The following is a 23,427-nucleotide window of genomic DNA, read 5'->3' as shown; positions in this document are numbered from 1 at the left end:
ACTAACTGTGTTTAATTGTTACCCGATTAAATTAATCACGTAACAATTAACTCAGTAGTAATTTAGGGCACCATGGAAACAGTTGTTTAAAGAGTTACCATCTCCCGAATTATACTCTAATGGTCTTTACCTATCACCATCATAAAGCAGTCAACATATTAATCATAACCTCGTCTCATATCATCATTCTGAACAGTCGTAACCTCTTGCATCTGCAAAAACCCCAGTCTTACTTATGATTCAGTACTACAAAAATTGGTTTAATTATCCTGGTGATTATCCTGGTGTCGAAACCAGATGGTACAGTACGGTTCTGTAATGACTTCCGTAAATGGGGTATTGGCAGGTTCCTCTGACCCCAGCAGCCCGTGAGAAGACGGCATTCTCCACTCCAGATGACCTGTTCCAATATGTGTGACTGCCCTTTGAACTTCATGGAGCCCCCGCCACATTTAAAAGGCTGATGGAAAGCATTCTTCGCCCACATCAATCCTATGCTGCAGTCTACCTGAACAATGTGATAATCCACAGCCACATGTGGGAGGAGCACCTAATCCGATTAACAGCGGTCATCGACACCCTTCGGCAAGCAGGACTCACGACCAACCCAAAGAAATGCACGCTGGGGGTAAGTGAAGCAAAGTATTTGGGCTATTCCATAGGGCGAGGGTTGATGAAACCACAAGAGAAGGTCGCAGCGATCCATAATTGGCCTTGACCAGTGAATAAGAAACAGGTATGGGCTTTACAGTTATTACAGATGTTTCATCCAGGATTATGCAATCATCTCAGGACCCCTGTGTGACCTGACCCGGAAGGGCCAATCTGCCATGGTACAGTGGAACCCTGCGGCCGAAGAGGCATTTCAGAAACTGAAAACGGCCTTATACACTGCCCCTCTGTTGTATTCGCCAGATTTCTTGAAACCTCTGATTGTACAGACAGATGCATCGGACACTGGAATTGGAGCTGCACTCTCGCAGGAAGTTAATGGAGAGGAACATCCGGTGCTGTACATTAGCCGTAAGACGATTCCCCGTGAAACCAAATATCAACAGTGGAAAAAGAGTGTTTGGCAATCAAATGGCCTCGAGTCCTTGAAATATTATGTTCTGGGCTGCAAGTTTGTACTGACGACAGATCACGCTCCCCTTACCTGGATAAAGTAGAATAAGGACACTAACGCCTGAATCACCCGGTGGTTCCTCAGCCTCCAGCCTTTCCACTATCGGATCGTCCACCGTTCATGTTCTAAACATGGTAATGCTGATACCATGTCTCGAATGCATGCCATTTTTCTTCGACCGCTCTGACCACAGGGTCAATGCTGGGGGGAGGTATGTAGCGGTTTCAGGGGTTGTGTGGTGGATGAATGTTTTGTGCCTGCGAGGTTTCTTAGATTTTTGGCTGCCAGGACCAGGGACAGCATTGTGAAGTATTCCCCAGAGGCAGGACCACGGTGTCATGACGTTGGACTGTGGGTAAGGTTTATGACCCCCTCATAAATACCTTTCTCCCCTCTCTCTCTTCTCTATTGAAGGACTCTTGAATAGCCTTTGTTAAACATAGAGTCTGGGAACATCAAATGGTGGGGGGAAAGGAACCATATTTCGGTAATCCAACCAGTGGAAAATATGCATTGGTACTTAATGAATATGATGTCAGTTCGGTTGTCATCTGAGACATTATAACTGATGACAGGACGACATAAACTGTATCTGGGAAAGTCTACACATTCTAGTTGTCAGATTCACATGGAATTGTTGTGCAATTTAAATGTTTGAATATGAATCTATTTGTGAAAAGATTACATTTAATTTTAGCTTCCAAATGAGAGAATTGGGTTTTCATAAGGTTAGAGCTCTGCTCAATCAGTGGCCCGCCCCTGTGAAGAGACATTGGTTATAAACTATGAAACACACTCTTCTCTCCCTCCACTATATAAGCCCTTGACGAAAATGTAACCTTCTGTTCCGAGGACGTGAGGACGACGGTCCATACGTTAAAAAGGACTGACATGTCAACTACAGAACTAAGCCAACCTCAGCGTGCGCTTTGGTTGTGAATGGTATGAACTTTGAACTCTTATTCACTAAAGAAGTGAGACATTCTAGCCGTTTAGTTAGCAACAGCAGCAGTAAACGTGGGCTAGGAAAGGATGGACGACGTACCCCGTCTACCACACAACGACGACACTACAACGTATCCCGTTCACCACCAGAGACACTCTCCAAAGGACAAAGGACTCTGTTGAGCAACACGGCCTTCCATCTACCACCAACCTATTGAAGCGCAGCTCAGAGTTAATATTTATTGCATTTTCCTTTTCCAAATGGGCGGTAATTTAGAATGCATAAGATTCTGTATTTACGATAGAGTAGCTGCCTACGGCCCGATAGAGACATAGCTTCTCCCTTTGTTCCTCAAGTCTTCCCGCTCTTTCACTCAAACCCAACCCCCTTTCTTTGTGTAACCAGCTGTCATATCTGTTCCGTCCGCTAGGGACATTTTCCTTTATGACATAATTTGTAATCGATGTATGATTCATTCTGTGTTTATGTAATTCTGTGTGATTAGTTAGGTATTTAGTAAATAAATAATTAAACCCCATTTTGTATTGCTGATTCAACTTGTTAGCCAGGGTTCGTGAAGTTAACCAAGAATTTACAACTTTCAGATGAGACTGAAATAAGGTGACGATTAATATTGACTGCTATTGATGTAAAATATTACGAGGTCGTTAAGAGTTTATTCGGAAGATAACAGCTCTATAAACACTCTTTTGTGGTGCCCCGACTTTCTAGTTAATTACATTTAAATGATTAGCTCTGTCACGTTCGTCATAACGAGGAGACCAAGGCGCAGCGTGATAATACATTATTTTATTACACAAAGAACACTAAACAAAACAACAAAACGAACGTGACGCTATAAGACACGAGTGCTGACATCAAATCAAATCAAATTTTATTTGCAACTACACATAGACAATAACCCACAAAACCAAAATGGAAACCTAAATAGGATCCCCAATCAGAGACAACGATAAACAGCTGCCTCTGATTGGGAACCAACTCAGGCCACCATAGACCTACATTTACCTAGACATACCAAAACCCCATAGATATACAAAAACACTAGACGTGTTCTTACCCTATGATTTTGAACATTAAAATAAACTGGGAAATGTTGGCAGGCATTGTTGTCACCTTAGCTTGATACATAACTTCTGAGATGTAGGAAGCACTAACATCAACACCAATCAGCTTACACCACCGCACACAGTTGTGGAAAAAGTATCCAATTGTCAAACTTGAGTAAAAGTAAAGATACCTTAATAGAAAATGACTCAGGTAAAAGTGAAAGTCACCCAGTAAAATACTATTTGAGTAGAAGTCTAAAAGTATTTGGTTTTAGATATACTTAAGTATCAAAAGTAAAACTACAGTATAAATCATTTCAAATTATTTATATTATGCAAACCAGACAACACAGTTTTCTTGTTTCTTCAATTTACGGATGGATAGCTAGGGTCACATTCCAACATCATTTACAAACAAAGCATGTGTGTTTAGTGAGTCCACCAGATCAGAGGTAGTATGTATGACCAGGGATGTTCCCTTGATATGTGTGTAAATTGGGCCATTTTCTTTTCAAAATGTAACAAGTACTTTTGGGTGTCACTGAAAATGTATGGAGTAGAAAGTAAATTATTCTTTAGGAATGTAATGAAGTAAAAGCTGTCAAATATATAAATAGTAAAGCACAGATACCCCAATAAACAACTAGTTGTAAGTACTGTACTTTACACCACTGACTGCACACACACCCGCAATTACTATGACAACTAGCATAGCCTTATCAGCAACTGACTGCTGTCTGAACACACAAATCTGATTTGTTCACTTGTAACTTGCTGTTTGGACAGACAGTAGTCCAAAATGGATTTGAAAAACTGAGCATTAAGGCCTGCAAGGCTTAAATAGTGCACAGTATTGATCTTCCATTTCTCAAAAATACATATATTTTTCAAATGTCAAAAGGTTATCTACACCATATTCTTTTTTTCTCTCTCACTCCTTGCTCTCCAATCCTGCCCACTCGTTTTCCCAGAGGTGGGACCTTCACTAAATTGTCAGCTGAAAGGTCACATTCAAAAAGGAAAGAGATGGAAAAATAAGATTGAGACCCTGCCACTCATGTCTAGCTAGATTAAAACATTGTATCTGACCTTTACCAGGAAACCAGATTCAAGTGAGCCATCAGACATGGGGATTGCAAGCCAGGATTGTGTGTGGTTGGGAGGGGATATACATGAAGGGGGTGAGAGAGAGGGGGATAGGTATATAGGCACATGCTGACAAAAATCAAGGTAACAAAAAACTTTTGGCAAGCCTAAAGACTGTTATGTATGCAATTACATGAGGCTTCAATCTAAGCACTCACATTTTTATTGTTTATAAAAACTGCAGATTAGAAAAATGCAGTTGCGGTAAATAGATTACACAGCATTTTCACTGTCATGGATTGTAACAACTAGGACTATCTCTGGATGTTAAGCTGTTGCTTTTTATAGTAGAAGAAATTGAAGAAAACAAATGACACTTACACATATGAAGCCAGATGTAAAAAACTGCCAACCAGAATAGTCGTTTTTTTTTACTACACCCACAGTTGTCACCACTTTATGCATCTTAAATTTGACTTGGAGTTTATATGCTGGACACAACTTTAAATTCTGCTTTCCAAAAACACCTCAGTTGTTAAAAAGTACTCCCATGTTTTTACACAGTATCAGCATTTCTACAGAGCAAGGAAAACAAAATGATTCAGGTGCAACATGCAGAAATTGCACTGCCATTTCCTGGTTGTTAAAATTAGAATAGTTTGCCTCATTTGAGTTTATGTGAAAAAACAAGCATCTAAACCGCCATGAAATATCTTTTCAATAACCAAAAATGTTGTATTTTCATAAGTTTGAAGGTGGTGTACAAAACCGAAAGCAAAAGACGCAAAAACAAAACTTAAGAATGGGAAGCATATAAATAGTGGACCTAGAACATATCTACCACTTCTTAGACTTGCTTCCAATGAGAATGACAATATACAACTATAAAACTCACGTCTATAAAACTCAAATTTCTATGTGAATTTGGTCGGGTCGCCCAAAAAGTTACATATTGCAGCTTTGAGAGTGCTGCGTAGCTGTGATCTAGTTTGCATGTATATGAAAACTGCACAAAGTAGCTACCAGTAGTAGTATGGCAAATGTGAGCAAGATATTTAAGACAGCTTTACAGATCGCTGTCCAGCTTAAACATCCAAATTAAATCCTATGTGTTCTGGCAGTGTGCAGGTAAGGGTTACGACCCTCCAAGTACCTCCTACCCTCTCTTCCGTGCCCATGCCTATCTATCTTACTCTGGACACATTCACAGCGAGAGCAGCTGTGGAGGTGGATGGATGATCTTCTCAGTTAGATTCCTCTACTACAGCCCCAGACACCACTTCACTGCTGTCCTGCACCCCAAGATTCTGATCTTCATCTGGGAGACGCATGGAGAGATGTGTCACACTCAGATAGGGAAAGAGTCACACACACACTTTGAAATTGGGGCAATAAAATATCATGCCAGGTTATCCTACCTGCAGTCTGGTCCTGTGTGGTCTGAAGAGGTGTGTGTTTGTAGGGCTGTATCCCACTTGGGACCTCAGCAGAGTTGGGATCCTTAGGGGGCCAACGGAGTTCCCCACTCTCCACATTGCCCCCAACAGAGGGCTCCACCACAATAGAGGGAAGTCTCTTGGACAGCTTGGGATTCCTCTCATGGGTGTCAGGGAAGATCTGGACACAAGAAATATTACAATTTAGTAATTTAGCAGACACTCTTATTCAGAGCGACTTACAGTTAGTGCATTAATCTTAAGATAGCTAGGTGAGACGACCACATCAAATCAAATTTTATTTGCCACCGAAGCGCCGATTACAACAGGTAGACCTTACCGTGAAATCCTTACTTACAAGCCCTTAACCAACAATGCAGTTAAGAAAATAGAGTTAAGAAAATACTTACTAAATAAACTTAAGTAATAAATAAAAAGTAACACAATAAAATAACAATAAGTGGGGGTCCAGGTTAGTCAAGGAATTTGTAAATTTAGGTAGGGGTAAAGTGGCTACGCATAGATAATAAACAGTGAGTAGCAGCAGTGTAATAACAAGAGGGGGGTGGGGTCAATGCAAATAGTCTGGGTGGCCAATTGATTAATGGTTCAGTAGTCTTATGGCTTGGGGGTAGAAGCTGTATCTCAGTATGGTGTATTTACTCTTTATTAGAGTGTTTCTCTTTTTAATAGGGATTTGAGATCCTTGCAATGAGAGCGCATACAACATTTTACAAGAAAGATCCAAAATGAAAGGCACATTTGTAATTGTTTCATTGGTAGGATGTCAATTAATCTCTTGGTTGAGTGACTGGTGGATTGATGGATGGATTGAGGCAATAGTAGACTCACCTGAAAGGATATGCCCTGATCCCCTGACACAGCTGCAGCTACACTGAAGTCCTCCATCACAGGTTCCTGTGTGTTAATCACCTTAGTCATCCTATGAACAACAAGGCAATACCATTGTTGTACACACTTTCATGTAAATAAACAGATGTGGTTTATGTCTACCTATAATACATTCACATAGTGCTACTCACTGACACTCAAGAAATCCAATGTAATACTTTTATAATCTCCCCTTTTGGTTGCTCTCTCCTCCCTCCCTCCCTCGCTCAGCTCGTGCTTATTTTTTGACAACCTTGATCAGAGAGACACGTGAAGTGCAAAGCCAGCCTGTGGTCCAACGAGACAACCAATCATTGCCCTTGAAGTTGAAACTAAGTACAGGGTACTGTACTTAGTATCATATGCAAATAGGCATAGAGCAATGTGGCACTTCAAAAACAACAAATTCACAAAATATTAAGACTGTGTAGAAGAAACTTATCTGAACCAGGATTTTTTTTTACAGAGTTTTCATGAGAATGTAAGCAGCATACTAAATGGGTATCATGATGTCTAAACCCTGTTTTCATGACTGTTGAAGACTCACTCTCACTCATTATTTATGTATGCAGTTGTCCTTGAAATCTGATGTAGTGCTAGAGCAACAGCTGGCACAGGGAAACGGAGCAGACGCAGGCCATCTAATATAAAGGCATTCATGAAGTGCCACTGCCAACTCAACAGAATCAACAGAACATATTTAAACAGACAGACCATGCTACACTCGGAGTCAAAGATATTCTGGTGAGCATTAGTTCACAAATTACCCCACTCAGTCAGTTGGATTGACAGCTATGGCTTCCATGGATAAATGAGGAGATGTAATCTTTGTGTGATTGTCTGAGTATCACACTTGGCAGCGTGGAAAAGGACAGCTGATTTGGGTGTTTTAATTTATGCATTATAGCAATTACTGATGATTACTACTCGTAACCTGGATGTTTTTTTTAAATTCCTCGTACTGTGGTACATTTTTAAGACAATTGCTCCTTTATTCCTACTCAAAAGCACGTCTTGTCCCTAGACGGAATTCCAGTGGTCACTTTGTGTCTTGACCTCTTGGCCATCCTAGGTCCAAGGGAAAGGCTTTTCTCTTACTCATTACCAGTAAGTGAAGTCATCTTTACCATGGTTCAATGTGATTGTGAAAGCTTGGGTAGGCCAACACATTGCTGAGGGTTAAGATATGGTATGTAGTGTTACTCCATACAAACACACCTACCTAATTATGGCATGAGTGTGAAACTGTGAATCACATCCTGTGAAAATAAAATACCACAGCATGATGTAACAAGGGTGTTTGTGCAGGATGAATGCAGATGTAAAAAATGTCCTCAAGGTGCATCCAACTATTCAAAAGCAAAGTCTGCATACCATTCCAACTCAATAAAGTGTTTATCCTGTCTGACACACAGGCTCAAAAACAGTTGGTGTTAGTTATATTTGTCCTATTTGAGGCCCAAGTAATATTGTTTACCTGGAGTGACTGATAAAATGCACTCACTTACATGTATATCCAATCCTTTCATATTAGTGAGGCCTAAGAAATAAGACATAGGAAAGGAGGCGGGTTTGGTATTGACATACACCCACGTCCTTCTATGACACAATATGGTTGCAATAATCCAGCTCTCTCCAAAATTAAGACCCATATTGATAACTCGGTGAACTATCAGTAGTAAACTGTTGAATACTACATTTGTGAACTCTATTCTCTATTATTATAGGATATTTTACTTTGTCCTAAACCATTTGTTGTTAAACACAAACTTTTTACAGGCTATTATTTAACTGTAACTGTGCGCACCTTAATTAATAATCATGCCTACCTGTTCGAAGCGTTTATAAACGTATTATGTCCTTTCAAACTGTGTTGAGGTAGGCTAGATGTCCAGTGAAAACACTGCAAACAGTATATTTTCTTCAGAATGTATTTTTTTCAGAACAGTGATAGAAATCCGGGAGACAAGTGTCCATATACACCGTAACGTACCCAATGAAGTTTCCTACACACGCGAGTGCTGGAGCATGCGCACTTTCGCACTCGAGTCGACTTCACACCACAGCCTACTTCAAATCAAAATAAAATAAAATTGTATTAGTCGCATACACACATTTAGCAGATGTTATTTCAGGTGTAGCGAAATGTTTGTACTGAGACAACGGGTAGGATAGAGAGAGCAGAGCAATTGATTATTCTGCCAAATGTATTACCCGAGGACTGTACACTATGACTATATGCAAAATTATGTACTGAGTAGTTAGAGCCATGAATGCTGATTGGCTGGCAAATTCATGAAAACACAAATGTGTTTTTCTTTGTCTTAATCTAAGGTTAGACATAAGGTTAGCAGTGTGGTTAAGGTTAGTGTTACAGTTAGGTAATACATTACATTTTAAGAAGATAAATTGTAGAAATGTGGGATTTAGCCAAAATGATGATCACTACAAACCAGGTTTCCAACCGTTTTATGTGAGTAAAGTAGCCTACATATTGGATAAAACAGTAATGACAGGCCTTTTTGGTAAACTTTCCAAATGTCGACAAAACTACATTTGCTAGACAAGGTGGGATCTTTTAGTGTTGGTAAATGGAATTATGCAACAAATGTTGTTGGAAACCCTTATGTGCAAATATTGATATGATAACTATCATATCGTAAACTTGGAGTCATGCAATGACATGTACTGTGGTCCTCCCACTACAACTCATCGGGAAAGCATGCAGTTTATTAGGCTACAGATGAAATCAATTATGTTCATTCACAGGTTAGTGAAAGTGCAAGGTGATGAGCTTGATGCTCCATTCTAATAAATATTGATGGTCTTATTCTGGTGGCATGATCACCGATGCTTGGCTGTCTTTTATCAAATAAAAATGATGTTGCTCTTCTGTCCATAACAATCTCATCATGTAGGCTATACATGCTCTCTGGCCCAGGAAATCCCAAACTCGGTCCTGGTCCCCCGGGTGCACATTTTTGTTTTTTGCCCTAGCACACCATAGCTGATTCAAATAAATCATCATCAAGCTTAGATTATTTGAACCAGCTATGTAGTGCTAGGGCAAATACAAAAACGTGCACCCAGGGAGGGCCCCAGGACCGAGTTTGGGAAACCCTGCTCTAACCAATAGCGCCAGTATCTGCGGGTGTTGGCTAGAGCGCACATGCCAATACCAGAGTGGGCACATACTGCTGTATTTAACATAACATTTTTTGTGAGAAAACCATCAGTACAGTTGAAAATATGATGGAAATTTGAACATCTTGGCCATGTTCTGTTATAATCTCCACCCGGCACAGCCAGAAGAGGACTGGCCACCCCACATAGCCTGGTTCCTCTCTAGGTTTCTTCCTAGGTTTTGGCCTTTCTAGGGAGTTTTTCCTAGCCACCGTGCTTCTACAACTACATTGCTTGCTGTTTGGGGTTTTAGGCTGGGTTTCTGTACAGCACTTTTAGATATCAGCTGATGTACGAAGGGCTATATAAATACATTTGATTTGATTTGATTTTAAGAAAGACATTTTTGTCAAAGAACAGCAAAATAATATGGTCCTTGTCCCCATATGACAACCAGGGCAGGATGGCAGCACAAAATGTTATAAAGATGACCCCAGTGCCCATAAGACATGCAGTTGCCCATGCCCAGGTCATCGCCTCAACATTCTACATGTTCATCACACCAGCCATATAAAAAATCATCCTGGAGAAGACAAATTTGGAGGGTTTCCGTAAATATGGAGACAACTGGAAAAGGATGGACGAGATTGAGCTGTATCCCTACATAGGGTTGCTAATCTTAGCGGGTGTGTATTGGTCCCAAGGCAAGGCTACATGTAGTCTCTGGGATGCAAAGAGTGGAAGTGTGATTTTCAGTGCCACGAAGCTGCTGAAAGTCTTTCACACTTTCTCAAGAATGCTATGATTTGATAACCCTACACCATTAGAGCAAGACCCGCTGCGCTTGGCCCGCGACTGGAAAATGCTAGCTGACATTGGCCGGCAACTTGTGTTTTCTCCGGAGATCGCAACCACCACCCTAAGACCTGACATGGTGCTCTGGTCCCGTTCGCTCAAGAAGGTCTTCATCATTGAGCTCACAGTACCCTGGGAGGACTCAGTAGATGAGGCTTATGAGCGAAAACATCTGCACTATGCCGATCTAGCTGCCGAAGCACGGCAACATGGCTGGAACACAGAAGTCCGATCAGTGGAGGTGGGCTGCAGAGGTTTTGTGGCAACAGCTACAACCAGACTGCTTATAGACCTGGGAATTAAGGGCCAGAGCCAGTGTTCGGCAATCAAAGCTGTATCGGAGGCGGCAGAAGGCAGCAGTCAGTGACTCTGGATGAAGAGGAAAGACCCCAGCTGGGCCCCAGAGTGAGAGGGCCAGGAGGTATGCGGTCAACAATACTTGTCTCAGGGAGGATGCCATGCATAGTCCCATGGGATGTTGGCTATCAACAGCAAGGCAACTCCTATGACTAATTGGGAATGGGACGCAAGTGTAGGATTGATCACCCTGTCGCTGGCCGCCTTTGGGGAGGGTGTATAGTATGAAAGGCCGAAACACCCTAGGAACCAAAGGTATACTACTGACGATGCACTCCCCAAATTTCACCAGGCTCACTGTTCATGAACTCTTGGAAGTGCTTGCACAAAGGATAGTAACATCTCATCCTGTGTTCTTGGAATCTGAGTCAATACCTCCAAGACGTGTGAGAGACAAACTGGCGGCCATAAGAGAGGTCTGGGAGAAGTGGGTGGAGTGTCTGCCATACCTCTACAACCCTGGGCCTGAAGTAACAGTGGATGAGCAACTGGTTCCATTCAGAGGTACTTTTTTATTTTCATATCTGTAATGTATGTGATTTTCACTGTTAATTTTATTATGTATTGCTGTAATATCATTAATTGAATCCTACAGACGAAGAACCATATATGTGACATTTACAAAAAAAATGAGATATACATGAACAATCATTGGACACCCTTGGACACCCACGGACACCTATTGGACACCCACGCGCTAATTAACAATCATTTTAAATTTAAAGATAGGCTCTCGTGGAATAACCGTTTATGTGCACCACTCAGAATGGACGGACAAGCGCACAACCTTTCTGTTGCTGATGAAAATCGCAGAAATGTGGGAAAGAAACGTAAAACAAAACTAAAAGAATAGAAAGACAGGCAAAGGAAGATCTTACGGGATGCGGGAAAACCCTATACAAATCGTAAGGGTCAAGAAAAAAACTGGGTAAAGCTGTCCAAAAGAGGTATGTGGAAGAACCGTATATCAAACAATCAAGCTAGCTAGCTATAGAGTACAGTAACTAACATGTATGTTGTGGCTTGTCTAATGTGTAACTATAGAGAAAACATATTAGCTAAAGTTCGTTGGCTAATAACTCATACATTATCGTTACAAATGTTATTGCTAGATTATAGAAGAAACATAGCTAGCTACTTTTTCTCCATCCACCGGATGATTCGACATGGCTACAGTAGCTAGCTAGTGTTCCACGACGTGCAGAAAGGAGTGTGGAAAGTGACTGATGAGCGCAAGCTGCATCTGTTCAACAGTTTCCACTGTCCCATACGAGAAACAACAAGCGTTGATTCTCTCCGGCTTAGAACAGGTTAGAAATAAGACAAAACGCCTATTATTATAATAGCTATATTGAACACTTGCATAGTTTAACTTTGACAGTAATGATACGTACATTAACGTTAACTCTAAAAGTGTTGTGTTACACAATGGTGCAATACAAACTCATTCTGTGTATAGATTGGGAGTGTTTTGTAGTTCTATGGTATGTTCACATTGAGGGCTTCATTTTAAATGAGACTAAGGTTTCATGACTCAACTTTTAAGAAAAGTAATCAGTGCTAAAGTTGATAGACCACCTTAAAATGAACCTCCATACAAATGAATTAACTACATATTGCATTTAAGTTATTTACATGAAGGGCATCTGTACTTGAAAGTACTTAAAACATCATATCAGGTGTTAAAAAAGGACATCTTACAAGAGTCATGCAAAATGTCACATATACTGTTCTTCCACAAACTGAAATCATCACTGGAGATATACTGTTCTTCCACATTCAAAAAATTAAAATGGCAATAAAAAAAGTGTTTTTTGAAATAACAAAAAAAAAATTGTTGTTGGAAGATATGGGTATGGTAAATTATTTGTCAACCATAAAACACCTAATGTGGTACACACAATTAATAATATAAAAATAACTGATTATCTTAAAATGGAAAAATTGTCACATATGGTTCTTCGTCTGTAGGATTCAATTTATGTGATTGTTTTGTTTGACACTAACTACTGTTATGATAGTAATCTCTTTTGTCAAAAGTTTGCTGTCCTTTCTGGCAGTATATGCAGGAGGATATAGCCCCTGGTCATCTTCCATAACATCATTGATGTGTCCTCATACAATGCCTTCGTGATATGGAACAAGATCAACCCTACCTGGATGCCTGATAAGCAGAACAAGAGGGTGTTCCTGGAGCAGCTGGGAAAGGCACTTGTAACCCCACACATTCAAAGAAGGGAGCTCCTCCCCTGCACAGCAGCCTCTGCAGCGCTTGTGAAAACTGTTCAGGGGGCTGAATCTTGTCCTGATCAACCTGCGGCTGCAACTGGGGCAGGCAAGAGGAGGAGATGCCCATTCTGCCCCCCAAATGACTGTAAAACAAATACTATGTGTTGCACATGTGAGCAATACATCTGCAAAGTCCGTGCACACACACGTGATAATTGATTTATGTTCTTCACATTTTTGTTTTGTATCTATTATCTTATTTTATTATTTTTTTATTGTTGTTGTTGTTTATACACCTTGTGGGTGGGGGCAATGGTTAAAAAAATGGGAGAAGACTAGTATTTTGTAGTTGAATTCTTCATTGTACAATGTATAAGAATATATCACTATGTTGCCAAAAAAGTTCAAGACTCATGTATCCGTTCAATAAAATGCTTTCCAAACTACTTTCTGCACATTTCTGCTATTTTCTTAGGCTATACAAGTGCTATCACTTGCTAAAAAAGGTATGTTTACACCTGTGGTACCTTTAGCAATAATAATAATAATAATAATAATAAACCTCTACTTTAGTAAAGCAAACAATTATGACGTGTGTTGTTATAAAAATGAGTGGTGTCTACTGATTAAATGCAGTCCGCATGGTGAAGAGGGAAAACCCAGATATTCAAAGTTTGTGATGAATGACAGGTTGTTTCTCCATTCAAAATAGATTTGGGGTTTACAATTCAATTAAGCTGCTTTATTTTAGGGGTTTAGTGAAGGCGGGTCATTTTTGACCCTTAGGACAAGGGGAGTATACAGAATGTTAAGACTACACAAGGGTCAATCTGAAATGGTTGGATTATGAAATTTACAACCAGCCAACCAGAAAAGCAAGGCGAAGCAATTCAGCCATTTTTGAAAGTCAAGACAATCCTTTTCCTGCAAGAAAACATTATTTTTAGAGTTGAAATTAGATTTAGCAAGTAGCAGTAGGCATTTATAATTAAATATGGAGTGTAGCTTTATAGTTACATGACATCAAATTCCTCATGTACCTTCAAAATGATTAGGCAATCATAATTTATTCGAAAAAAAACTGTTTCCATAATAATTTGAAGCAATAAAGAAAGTTAGACAAAAGAAAAATACAGCCCTGTCAAATGGATAACATGTTGGCGATCTTTAGATCATTTGTCTACCGTTTCCATTACACGTCAATGTTTTTTTTATGCAACATTGATTTTGTTGAGTGAACTTGGGCAGTGGCGACCCGTCATTCAGGGTTTTTAAATGTTATTTTGACATTACTACATGTCACACATCAGTTTGCAAACCATGTAAAAATATATATGTCATTATTATCATGCAAACATGGTCTCATTTTTGTTTTCTTGAGTAACGCGGCTCCAAATTAAGGTGTTTCAGCCTAGCTTCCATGGTGGTGGGGCAAGCCAGCAGAAAATATGGAGCATTGCGCCATAATTGGCTCAGTATTCTGTCACTCACGGGGACACTACGTCATCGCCAAGTCTAAGGGTAGAGCTAAAAAATTCAAGCCCCTTGGGTGCTGCCATAGAGTTACGTCACCATCTTTCTAGCCACCGCCAATCCACATTTAATTTTCCATTTGTTCTGTCTGTCTTTTCACACCTGGCTTCACTCAACTAATTACTTGTTTATTATTTAACCCTCTGTTCCCCATGTTGATTTTGTGAGTGATTGTTTACTGTATTTTTGGTCTGTCATGGTGTGCGTGTTTTTGTTACTTTGTATTTTTTACATTTTGAGTAAAAGTATGTTGATTACTCATATCTGCTGTCCTGCGCCTGACTCTCTACACCAGCTACACATAGGACCTATTACAGTTACATTAGAGGTGCCAATCCAAGAAGGCTCAAGGTCATTTGGCCACAGATAAAAGGACGTCAAATCACATTATTTCTACAGTAGCTTTATTTGGACTGATCATGTCAAAATCTTAGATAGCAATCATTTTTAATCCTTGTCATATGAAGAGAAATAATTGATAAAACGTATCGGTACTCATCGACCATTGGACAAACATTACACAACAAGCTGGAAATCGCAAATTCAACAATGAGTGGTTTGGAAGAAATCAGTGGCCAACTGCAAGTATTGCAAAGTAATCATTAGCCTGCTATTCAGTGGAATGGCTGTGTGGTCCCTAAGATTAAAGGTCTGTTTTCCTAGTTTAATATTATAAACATTCAACATTGGCCATGCTGTCAATGAAGCAAAACAACTGTTAACTCGGAACTGCAAAATCTGACATTAGTAAGTTCAAGACAACTGGGAACTCGGGAAGAACGAGCAACGACTAGAGAAATACGTTTTCTAACTCGGAATTGTAAATCTGGAACTCAAGCTTCTTTCTAGAGCTATGAGCTAGATCACTGATGTCATCAAGAGTCAAGCTTTTGTTGTTTTGTTCCCAGTTGTCTTGAAAGCACCATACATCCAGAGAATGGCAGACTTTGATGACACAACAAGGTGAGTCCAAAAATGTTTTGTATGCTGCTGCATAAATTATGTAACATGCCAGGGAGATATGTATACTGTAGCTAAGAAAGTAATACAAAGTGCATGTTGTGAAGTAAGCTGTTAGTAGCCCATGTGCCTCACCCTGATAATTTGGTCTATTTTCACCTCTTAATTTCACCTACTGCTCTGACTTGGTGGTGCACATGTAGCCTTATAACCTGTTTTTGAGAAATGTAATCATCAAATATTGTAAGAGCTTTCATTGTCTGCTTATATGCCCCCTTTATTTATCCTACAGTTCTGACTTGTTGTACAGCAAGAACACTGTAGGAATGTCCCATGTTCTGAATTCTGTCGCTGTACAATTCAAAAGTGCTGAACAAATAGTTATTTTGACTACGTCCGTCCTAGCTCGCTCATTAATGTCTTAATCGATAGTACGGATTTCCTCTTATCCCGCGCCACCTTCCTGTTCAAGTGAGCAGAGCACGACAATGTGAGTCCAAAAATGGCTTGTATGTTGCTGCATAAATGATGTAACATACCAGGGAGATATGTATACTGTAGCTAAGAAAGCAATAAGTGTATGTAAGCCATCATTGTAAATAAGAATTTGTTCTTAACTGACTTGCCTAGTTAAATAAAGGTAAAACATTTTTTTCCAAATATTATCCACTTGTCGTCCCCTTATGCCATAGTTTGTACATCTCAATTATCGGTACAAACCACATTTGTTTAATAAGCAAGTCAGCCATTTCAGCTATGTTTTTTAAAAAGGCAGTAAATGAGGCTGAATGAACTGTTTTGCTACCAGACAAGGCTCCGCTGATAGCCAGGTGTAACAGTGGTAAGATGTTGGGACTCTGCTGTTGGGACAGCTTTATGTAGGCCCTAACAGTTTGTGGGCACCATTTGTTACCGTCATAGTGCAATTAATGTATTGTTTAGTGTTGTGTTGTGTAGTGGCTTTACTGGCATGCATCCCACATTTTTTTTGCCCCTACAAGATTTACATGCTAAAATCACCACTGAACCTGGGTCATTGGAAACCTACCTATGAAAAAATAAAAGAATCGAGTAGGCCTATTGAATTCACACATCGTATCAGGGCTGCTGGAAAACGTGTAGCGAGGGGAAATTTGCCATAGCACTATTCAATCAGTTTGTTTTAGTTTAATGAAATATATTGACGCAAAGTCTTAAAAGGTTCGATTTGCACACAATTTCTCTGTCCTTCACATCGTAGTGCTGTAGCATTCTCTTTACCAATCAGATTCACGGAAATCGCAGGTCGGGGCCGGGCACAACACAAAGCTCAAGGCGTGCTCCCTACTTTCCTCTTGTATTTATTTAGCAAGCATGATAACCAATTATGTATATAAACCCTGGATTGCTGAAGCTATGTTCTGGCCAATGAGAGCCTTTGAAGCCACTGGTTTGCCATATTGGCTCACCACAGAAGGAGCAGTCCTCCATCGGAATGGATGGAATTCTACAGTATTTCAATTAAATGTTTCAAGGACATAATTACATGCATTTAGGTATTATTTTGCTGTAGTGGGGACAGTAACAGAACTTTCAAGTTATACTTTAAGGAAAATCTTTTGATGTGTTTTTGTATTTTTTATTTGTATGTTTAGCTCACATAATATAATGTAAAAGTATGCATTAAGGTGTCTAATACTGTATAATAAATGTGGCAAAAACAAATGTTGACATTGATAAATGCATTTCAATGGCTTCCAAAATGAAAAAAATTACAACGATGGGGAACTGTCTAACATTAGACAGTTAATACAGACATTCTCACCTTTGCGTCGATTCGGCAGCCTCGTCCAGATGATCATAGCATTTGTATTTCTTTATGATAGCCACATTAGCAGCTAATTAGCATTTCAGTTTTGGGGGTTAAGGTGAATATATTGATAAAAGTCAACTTGTCCTAGAGAGATTTACACAGTTATCAAAACGTCACGCCAGGGTAAACCTGCACAAAACACAGCCCTTATTTTAAGTGTTTCTAAAATACCCTATGGGAAAGATGTATGGTGGAAAAACCATTGGAACCATTTCCCTGTTTGACCGTTAGGTTTCATGGGTATTATCACTCATACTGTGGTACTCTATTGCGCACAGACAAAGCCACATACTTCTAGTAGAACATCTTTGGCACAGATTCAATTACAGGCTGAAGTTGGTTTATTCGCAGCTTCTTTTTTTATTTCTTTTTTTTTTACAGCTCATGCTGCTTTTAATATCTTAAAATGATCAGAGAATGTCAGATTTCATCACCAATACTAACCCATTTAAATCCATGAAAAGGTATGTGAATAGACTAGCAGTACAGTCATTCCCCCCTATGCAGACACCTCCACCAGTAAGAATTACCTGGCTATGCTATTCCCCAGCCCTAATTCCCATGCTTCAGTCTACTACCACACACAAACACACCTCAGCCTTGTTACCCAACCCAGAGCTCATCACCTAATCAACATGACAAAACACTATTGATAGAATGTATTCCAATGGTGGGATATGTATTGTCATGGACCTATAGGTCTGTGTCTAAATAATTATATAAACAGGTCTACACCTGGTCAGCCCTGATAAGGGACAGATCAACATTTACTGGGGGGAGAGATGGTCCAAAATAAGGGAGGGTTGTCAAACTTTTTTTTTTGCTTTGGGGAGGCTTGTGTTTTTTTGACAGATAGATAGACACAGAGTCGGCCCTCTCATGAAGCAGGATTAGGCGGACGCTTTTGGTGGCAGATTGAGAAGGGCGGCATTTTATGAGCTAAACTGACCAAGACGCATCTCCAACAACAACACATAAAACCTCACATAATTCTACCCAAAAACAATGACAATTTTATTCAACCAGTGGCATATGGGCTTTTTAGGTGACCCCACTTTGTCAAAGGCAGGGGCGCAAAATTCCATTCCTAGTGCGCCTCTCCAGGGTGCTGTTGGAGAGAAGCCTTGCAGCGCTTCACCAACGTTACGTCCCAAAAATGATCTAACATATATCATGTAGGAAATAGGATATGGTACAAATAGTGTGCAGCCTTTTCTATAGCCTACAGGCTGGAGATAAATGTATGACAATTTAATGAGACAGACAATTTTATATGATGCCAGATTCTCAGATCATATAGCTTAAACTAAATGGCCCTCAATCAAATAAAAAAAATGTGCTGTCATGTTAATAAACAACATATCCTAAAAACAGGACAGGTCAAAGTAAAATGGACAATATGGAATAGACAATCACAACTGTTTCCAGTTGTTTCACCCCATTGTCATGATCAGTGGTTTCAAGTTTGAATCCGTACATTTTTGACAAGCTGATCATAGCAAAAAATAAAATACTTCTGCTTTTCCAGCTGTGTAAACACATTGCAAATAGACTCATGATAACTCCTGATAAGGTTGGGTAGCTGATATTCAGAGCTTAAATAGCCAACGGACTAATAAAGCCAATGCTATGGCCCGTTTTACAAATGGTGAGACTACCACATGGATGGGCATTCATAAAATGGAATTGTGGGCCAATATGGTAGGTTGCACCCCAGTAAGCACAATACTTGTTTTGGTCCCATCCGGAAGTCTTTTTTTTGTGTGCGTTTTGCAAACGGTAGGCTTACCACATAGATGGGCATTCATAAAATGTAATTTCAGGCAACACTGTAGGCTACCCCTCAGTAAGCATGGACCGACACCAACACCTTTTTTTGGTGTTGTTTGGACCGGCCTTGATTTCCACATCAACGGGTATTATTTTTTGGTCCAGTCCGGACCAATCTGAACCAATCATAGACTTCTATGTTTGGTTCAGATTTTGTCCGGTCTGGACCAGCCTTGATTTCACCCAAACAGACGTCTATATTTATTTTATTTTCAACTTTAATTCAGAACCAAAAATGAGCCTCATTTCAACATCTGGAAAATAGGTGGGCAGTGATGTAAAGTATTTAAGTAAAAATACTTTAAAGTACTACTTAAGTCGTTTTTGGAGGTATCTGTACTTACTTTACTATTTATATTTTTGCCAACTTTTACTTTACTACATTCCTAAAGAAAATAATGTACTTTTTACTCCATACACTTTCCCTGACACCCAAAAGTACTTGTTACATTTTGACAAGAAAATGGTCCAATTCACACACTTATTAAGAGAACATCCCTGGTCATCCCTACTGCCTCTGATCTGGCGGAATCACTAAACACAAATGCATCGTTTGTAAATTATGTCTGGGTGTGGGAGTGTGCCCCTGGCTATCCGTCAATAAAAATAGAAAATACAATTGTGCTGTCTGGTTTGCTTAATATAAGGAATTTGAAATGGTTCATACTTTTACTTTTGATACTTAAGTACATTTTAGCAATTCCATTCACGTTTGATACTTAAGAATATTTAAAACCAAATACTTTTAGACTTTCTCAAATAGCATTTTACTGGGTGACTCACTTTTACAGTGCCTTGCGAAAGTATTCGGCCCCCTTGAACTTTGCGACCTTTTGCCACATTTCAGGCTTCAAACATAAAGATATACAACTGTATTTTTTTGTGAAGAATCAACAACAAGTGGGACACAATCATGAAGTGGAACGACATTTATTGGATATTTCAAACTTTTTTAACAAATCAAAAACGGAAAAATTGGGCGTGCAAAATTATTCACCCCCTTTACTTTCAGTGCAGCAAACTCTCTCCAGAAGTTCAGTGAGGATCTCTGAATGATCCAATGTTGACCTAAATGACTAATGATAAATACAATCCACCTGTGTGTAATCAAGTCTCTGTATAAATGCACCTGCACTGTGATAGTCTCAGAGGTCCGTTAAAAGCGCAGAGAGCATCATGAAGAACAAGGAACACACCAGGCAGGTCCGAGATAATATTGAAATGGAAGGAGGATCAGACCACTGCAAATATACCAAGACCTGGCCGTCCCTCTAAACTTTCAGCTCATACAAGGAGAAGACTGATCAGAGATGCAGCCAAGAGGCCCATGATCACTCTGGATGAACTGCAGAGATCTACAGCTGAGGTGGGAGACTCTGTCCATAGGACAACAATCAGTCGTATATTGCACAAATCTGGCCTTTATGGAAGAGTGGCAAGAAGAAAGTCATTTCTTAAAGATATCCATAAAAAGTGTTGTTTAAAGTTTGCCACAAGCCACCTGGGAGACATACCAAACATGTGGAAGAAGGTGCTCTGGTCAGATGAAACCAAAATTGAACTTTTTGGCAACAATGCAAAATGTTATGTTTGGCGTAAAAGCAACACAGCTGAACACACCATCCCCACTGTCAAACATGGTGGTGGCAGCATCATGGTTTGGGCCTGCTTTTCTTCAGCAGGGACAGGGAAGGTGGTTAAAATTGATGGGAAGATGGATGGAGCCAAATACAGGACCATTCTGGAAGAAAACCTGATGGAGTCTGCGACAGATATTTGTCTTCCAACAAGACAATGATCCAAAACATAAAGCAAAATCTACAATGGAATGGTTCAAAAATAAACATATCCAGGTTAGAATGGCCAAGTCAAAGTCCAGACCTGAATCCAATCGAGAATCTGTGGAAAGAACTGAAAACTGCTGTTCACAAATGCTCTCCATCCAACCTCACTGAGCTCGAGCTGTTTTGCAAGGAGGAATGGGAAAAAATTTCAGTCTCTCGATGTGCAAAACTGATAGAGACATACCCCAAGCGACTTACAGCTGTAATCGCAGCAAAAGGTGGCGCTACAAAGTATTAACTTAAAGGGGCTGAATAATTTTGCACGCCCAATTTCAGTTTTTGATTTGTTAAAAAGTTTTAAATATCCAATAAATGTCGTTCCACTTCATGATTGTGTCCCACTTGTTGATTCTTCACAAAAAAGTTATTTATGTTTGAAGCCTGAAATGTGGCAAAAGGTCGCAAAGTTCAAGGGGGCTGAATACTTTCGCAAGGCACTGTATCTTTACTTTTACTCAAGTTTGACAATTGAGTACTTTTCTTTAGTCGGGCCTCTTGGTAGGTTCTCTAGATCAGAGATTTCAAATTCAAGGACATTCAGTTCAGCACTGTTTTCTCTTCAACTCTTTAGTTTAGCTAATGATCTGTCCCCTCAGGCTTTCAATGCGTCCCAAAGATTGAAACTGTCAGGAGGGTTTATTTGTCAAAGTGAAAAATATTGATCTGCTCTTTGATAAATGTACAAAATTCAGGTTGCTTTAAGAGTATAGAATATATTCTCCATCTATATGCTCCATTTACCTTGGTAGGAATGGAGATTGATAATACCAGAGGAGAATGGTCACAAAGCAATCTGGGGATATAATCGATATCTAACACTTTATGAAACAGTTGGGTTGATAGCAAAAAGTTGTATGCGTGTGTGTGCTGTGTGGGTGTGAATAAGAGTAGTCCCTATCCTGTGGGTGCATCTGTCTCCAGGTGTCTAGTAAATTGAGATCCTTCATGACTGACATGTTGAGCTTGACGGCTCAAGGGGGGGGGGGGTTTCAGAGGACCTATCAAAAACTATATCTAAACACAAATTACAATCTCCAGCCAGTAGCCATCCTGGTGGTGCTTGAGCAACCTGAAGGAAGCCATTATGAATAAACAAATGGTCATCGAATTTAGGAGCATAAATATTCAATAGGGTCCAAGACATACATATGCCCCTGCAACAAAACAAACCTGCCTGAGGGATCAGACATGGTGTTGCTGACACAGAAGGGGATATGTCTACTTATCAAAATTTCAGTTCCTCTTGCTTTGGAGTTAAGAGGACGCAAAAACATTCCCTCTTTAATTTGTGTTCACTGGCTGTAATATGTGTTTCTTGTAAAAACACAATGTCAGCCTTTAATTTGTTAATGTATGTATAGACTCTTTTCCTCTTAACCGGGCTGTTAAGACCTTTTACGTTGAATGTGACATTTTTTGTGGATTAAGCATGGTTTGGGTTTCAAATATATAACTGAATGGTCAGGTAATATTTAAACTTTAGTTTGAACACTGAAGTGACCTGTGGCTCTAGGAAGGAAACGACATTAAACAGAAGAAAAAAAAAACACCCTGATTGTCGGACTAAAACCACAATCCCGACAATCAAACATGAAAACACTTGTAGAAATACATTGTTGCTCGCAAGCATCTATGACAAATCAGGACAGGTTGTTTCACTGCACAGCCATTACGAACACTGGCTGTAAAACAGTGATCACTAAGGTCATTACAGAAAACACCAGACTGATACCTATCAGGATTACTTGTGAGGATAATGTCGAGTGGTGTTACGAATCCCTTTTGGCCCGACAGTCTAGGGGAGATGGTAACGAGACCCGTAACATAACTCATGCAAATTATAGTGAAAGTGAGAACGAAATAACCACAGACAACTAAATTACCGTCAAACACATGGTTTATTAGAAAACACACGGTAATGGGGGGAGCAGGAAAAGGGGCTGAGCTGGACCCAAGGAAAGACATAATAAGTATTCAAAAACACCCCTAAGCTAGACTAGCCCATTTCAACAACAGCTAACTAACTAACCAAACATACAGTGGGTGGTCCGCCCAGTTCTAACTAGGGTATTTAACAAAGTTTACCTATGGGTAGTGTATGCCCATGGGCGACTTGTCTTAGTTCCCCCTTTTCCCACCAGCAAACAAACAAACACCATAACCAAAAACAATACTCACAGGTGAGGCCAAAGTGATATGGAGGTGCTAAAACAAAAGATAGCTCAATACATAAAGAGAAAGTGAAACAGCGAGCTCTACAGACATAGCATTTACAGAGAGATTGAGCTC

General features: G+C 39.8%; 1 protein-coding gene across 5 annotated transcripts; it reads right to left on the bottom strand.

The window, feature by feature from the left end:
- Window positions 1-4,435: 4,435 nt before the first annotated feature.
- On the bottom strand, window positions 4,436-23,427 carry LOC110497809 (protein LBH). Of its 5 annotated transcripts, XM_090211212.1 has the most exons (5): window positions 8,385-8,567; window positions 7,778-7,814; window positions 6,517-6,607; window positions 5,647-5,845; window positions 4,436-5,546 (listed from the first exon to the last, which is right to left on the bottom strand). In XM_090211212.1, the coding sequence occupies exons 3-5, from the start codon at window positions 6,604-6,606 to the stop codon at window positions 5,473-5,475; spliced, it is 363 nt and encodes a 120-aa protein (XP_090067338.1). In that variant the 5' UTR covers window position 6,607; window positions 7,778-7,814; window positions 8,385-8,567; the 3' UTR covers window positions 4,436-5,472. The 5 variants fall into 5 exon arrangements, with proteins under 5 accessions (XP_090067338.1, XP_021429866.1, XP_021429865.1 ...); XM_021574191.3 differs by lacking the exons at window positions 7,778-7,814; window positions 8,385-8,567 and adding an exon at window positions 23,317-23,427; XM_021574190.3 differs by lacking the exon at window positions 7,778-7,814 and having other exon boundaries at window positions 8,385-8,818.

The sequence above is a fragment of the Oncorhynchus mykiss genome, chromosome 19 (genome assembly GCF_057628025.1).
Source record: "Oncorhynchus mykiss isolate SJ-2025 chromosome 19, ASM5762802v1, whole genome shotgun sequence".
NCBI lineage: Eukaryota > Metazoa > Chordata > Actinopteri > Salmoniformes > Salmonidae > Oncorhynchus > Oncorhynchus mykiss.
This window is presented reverse-complemented; position numbering and strand designations above follow the sequence as displayed.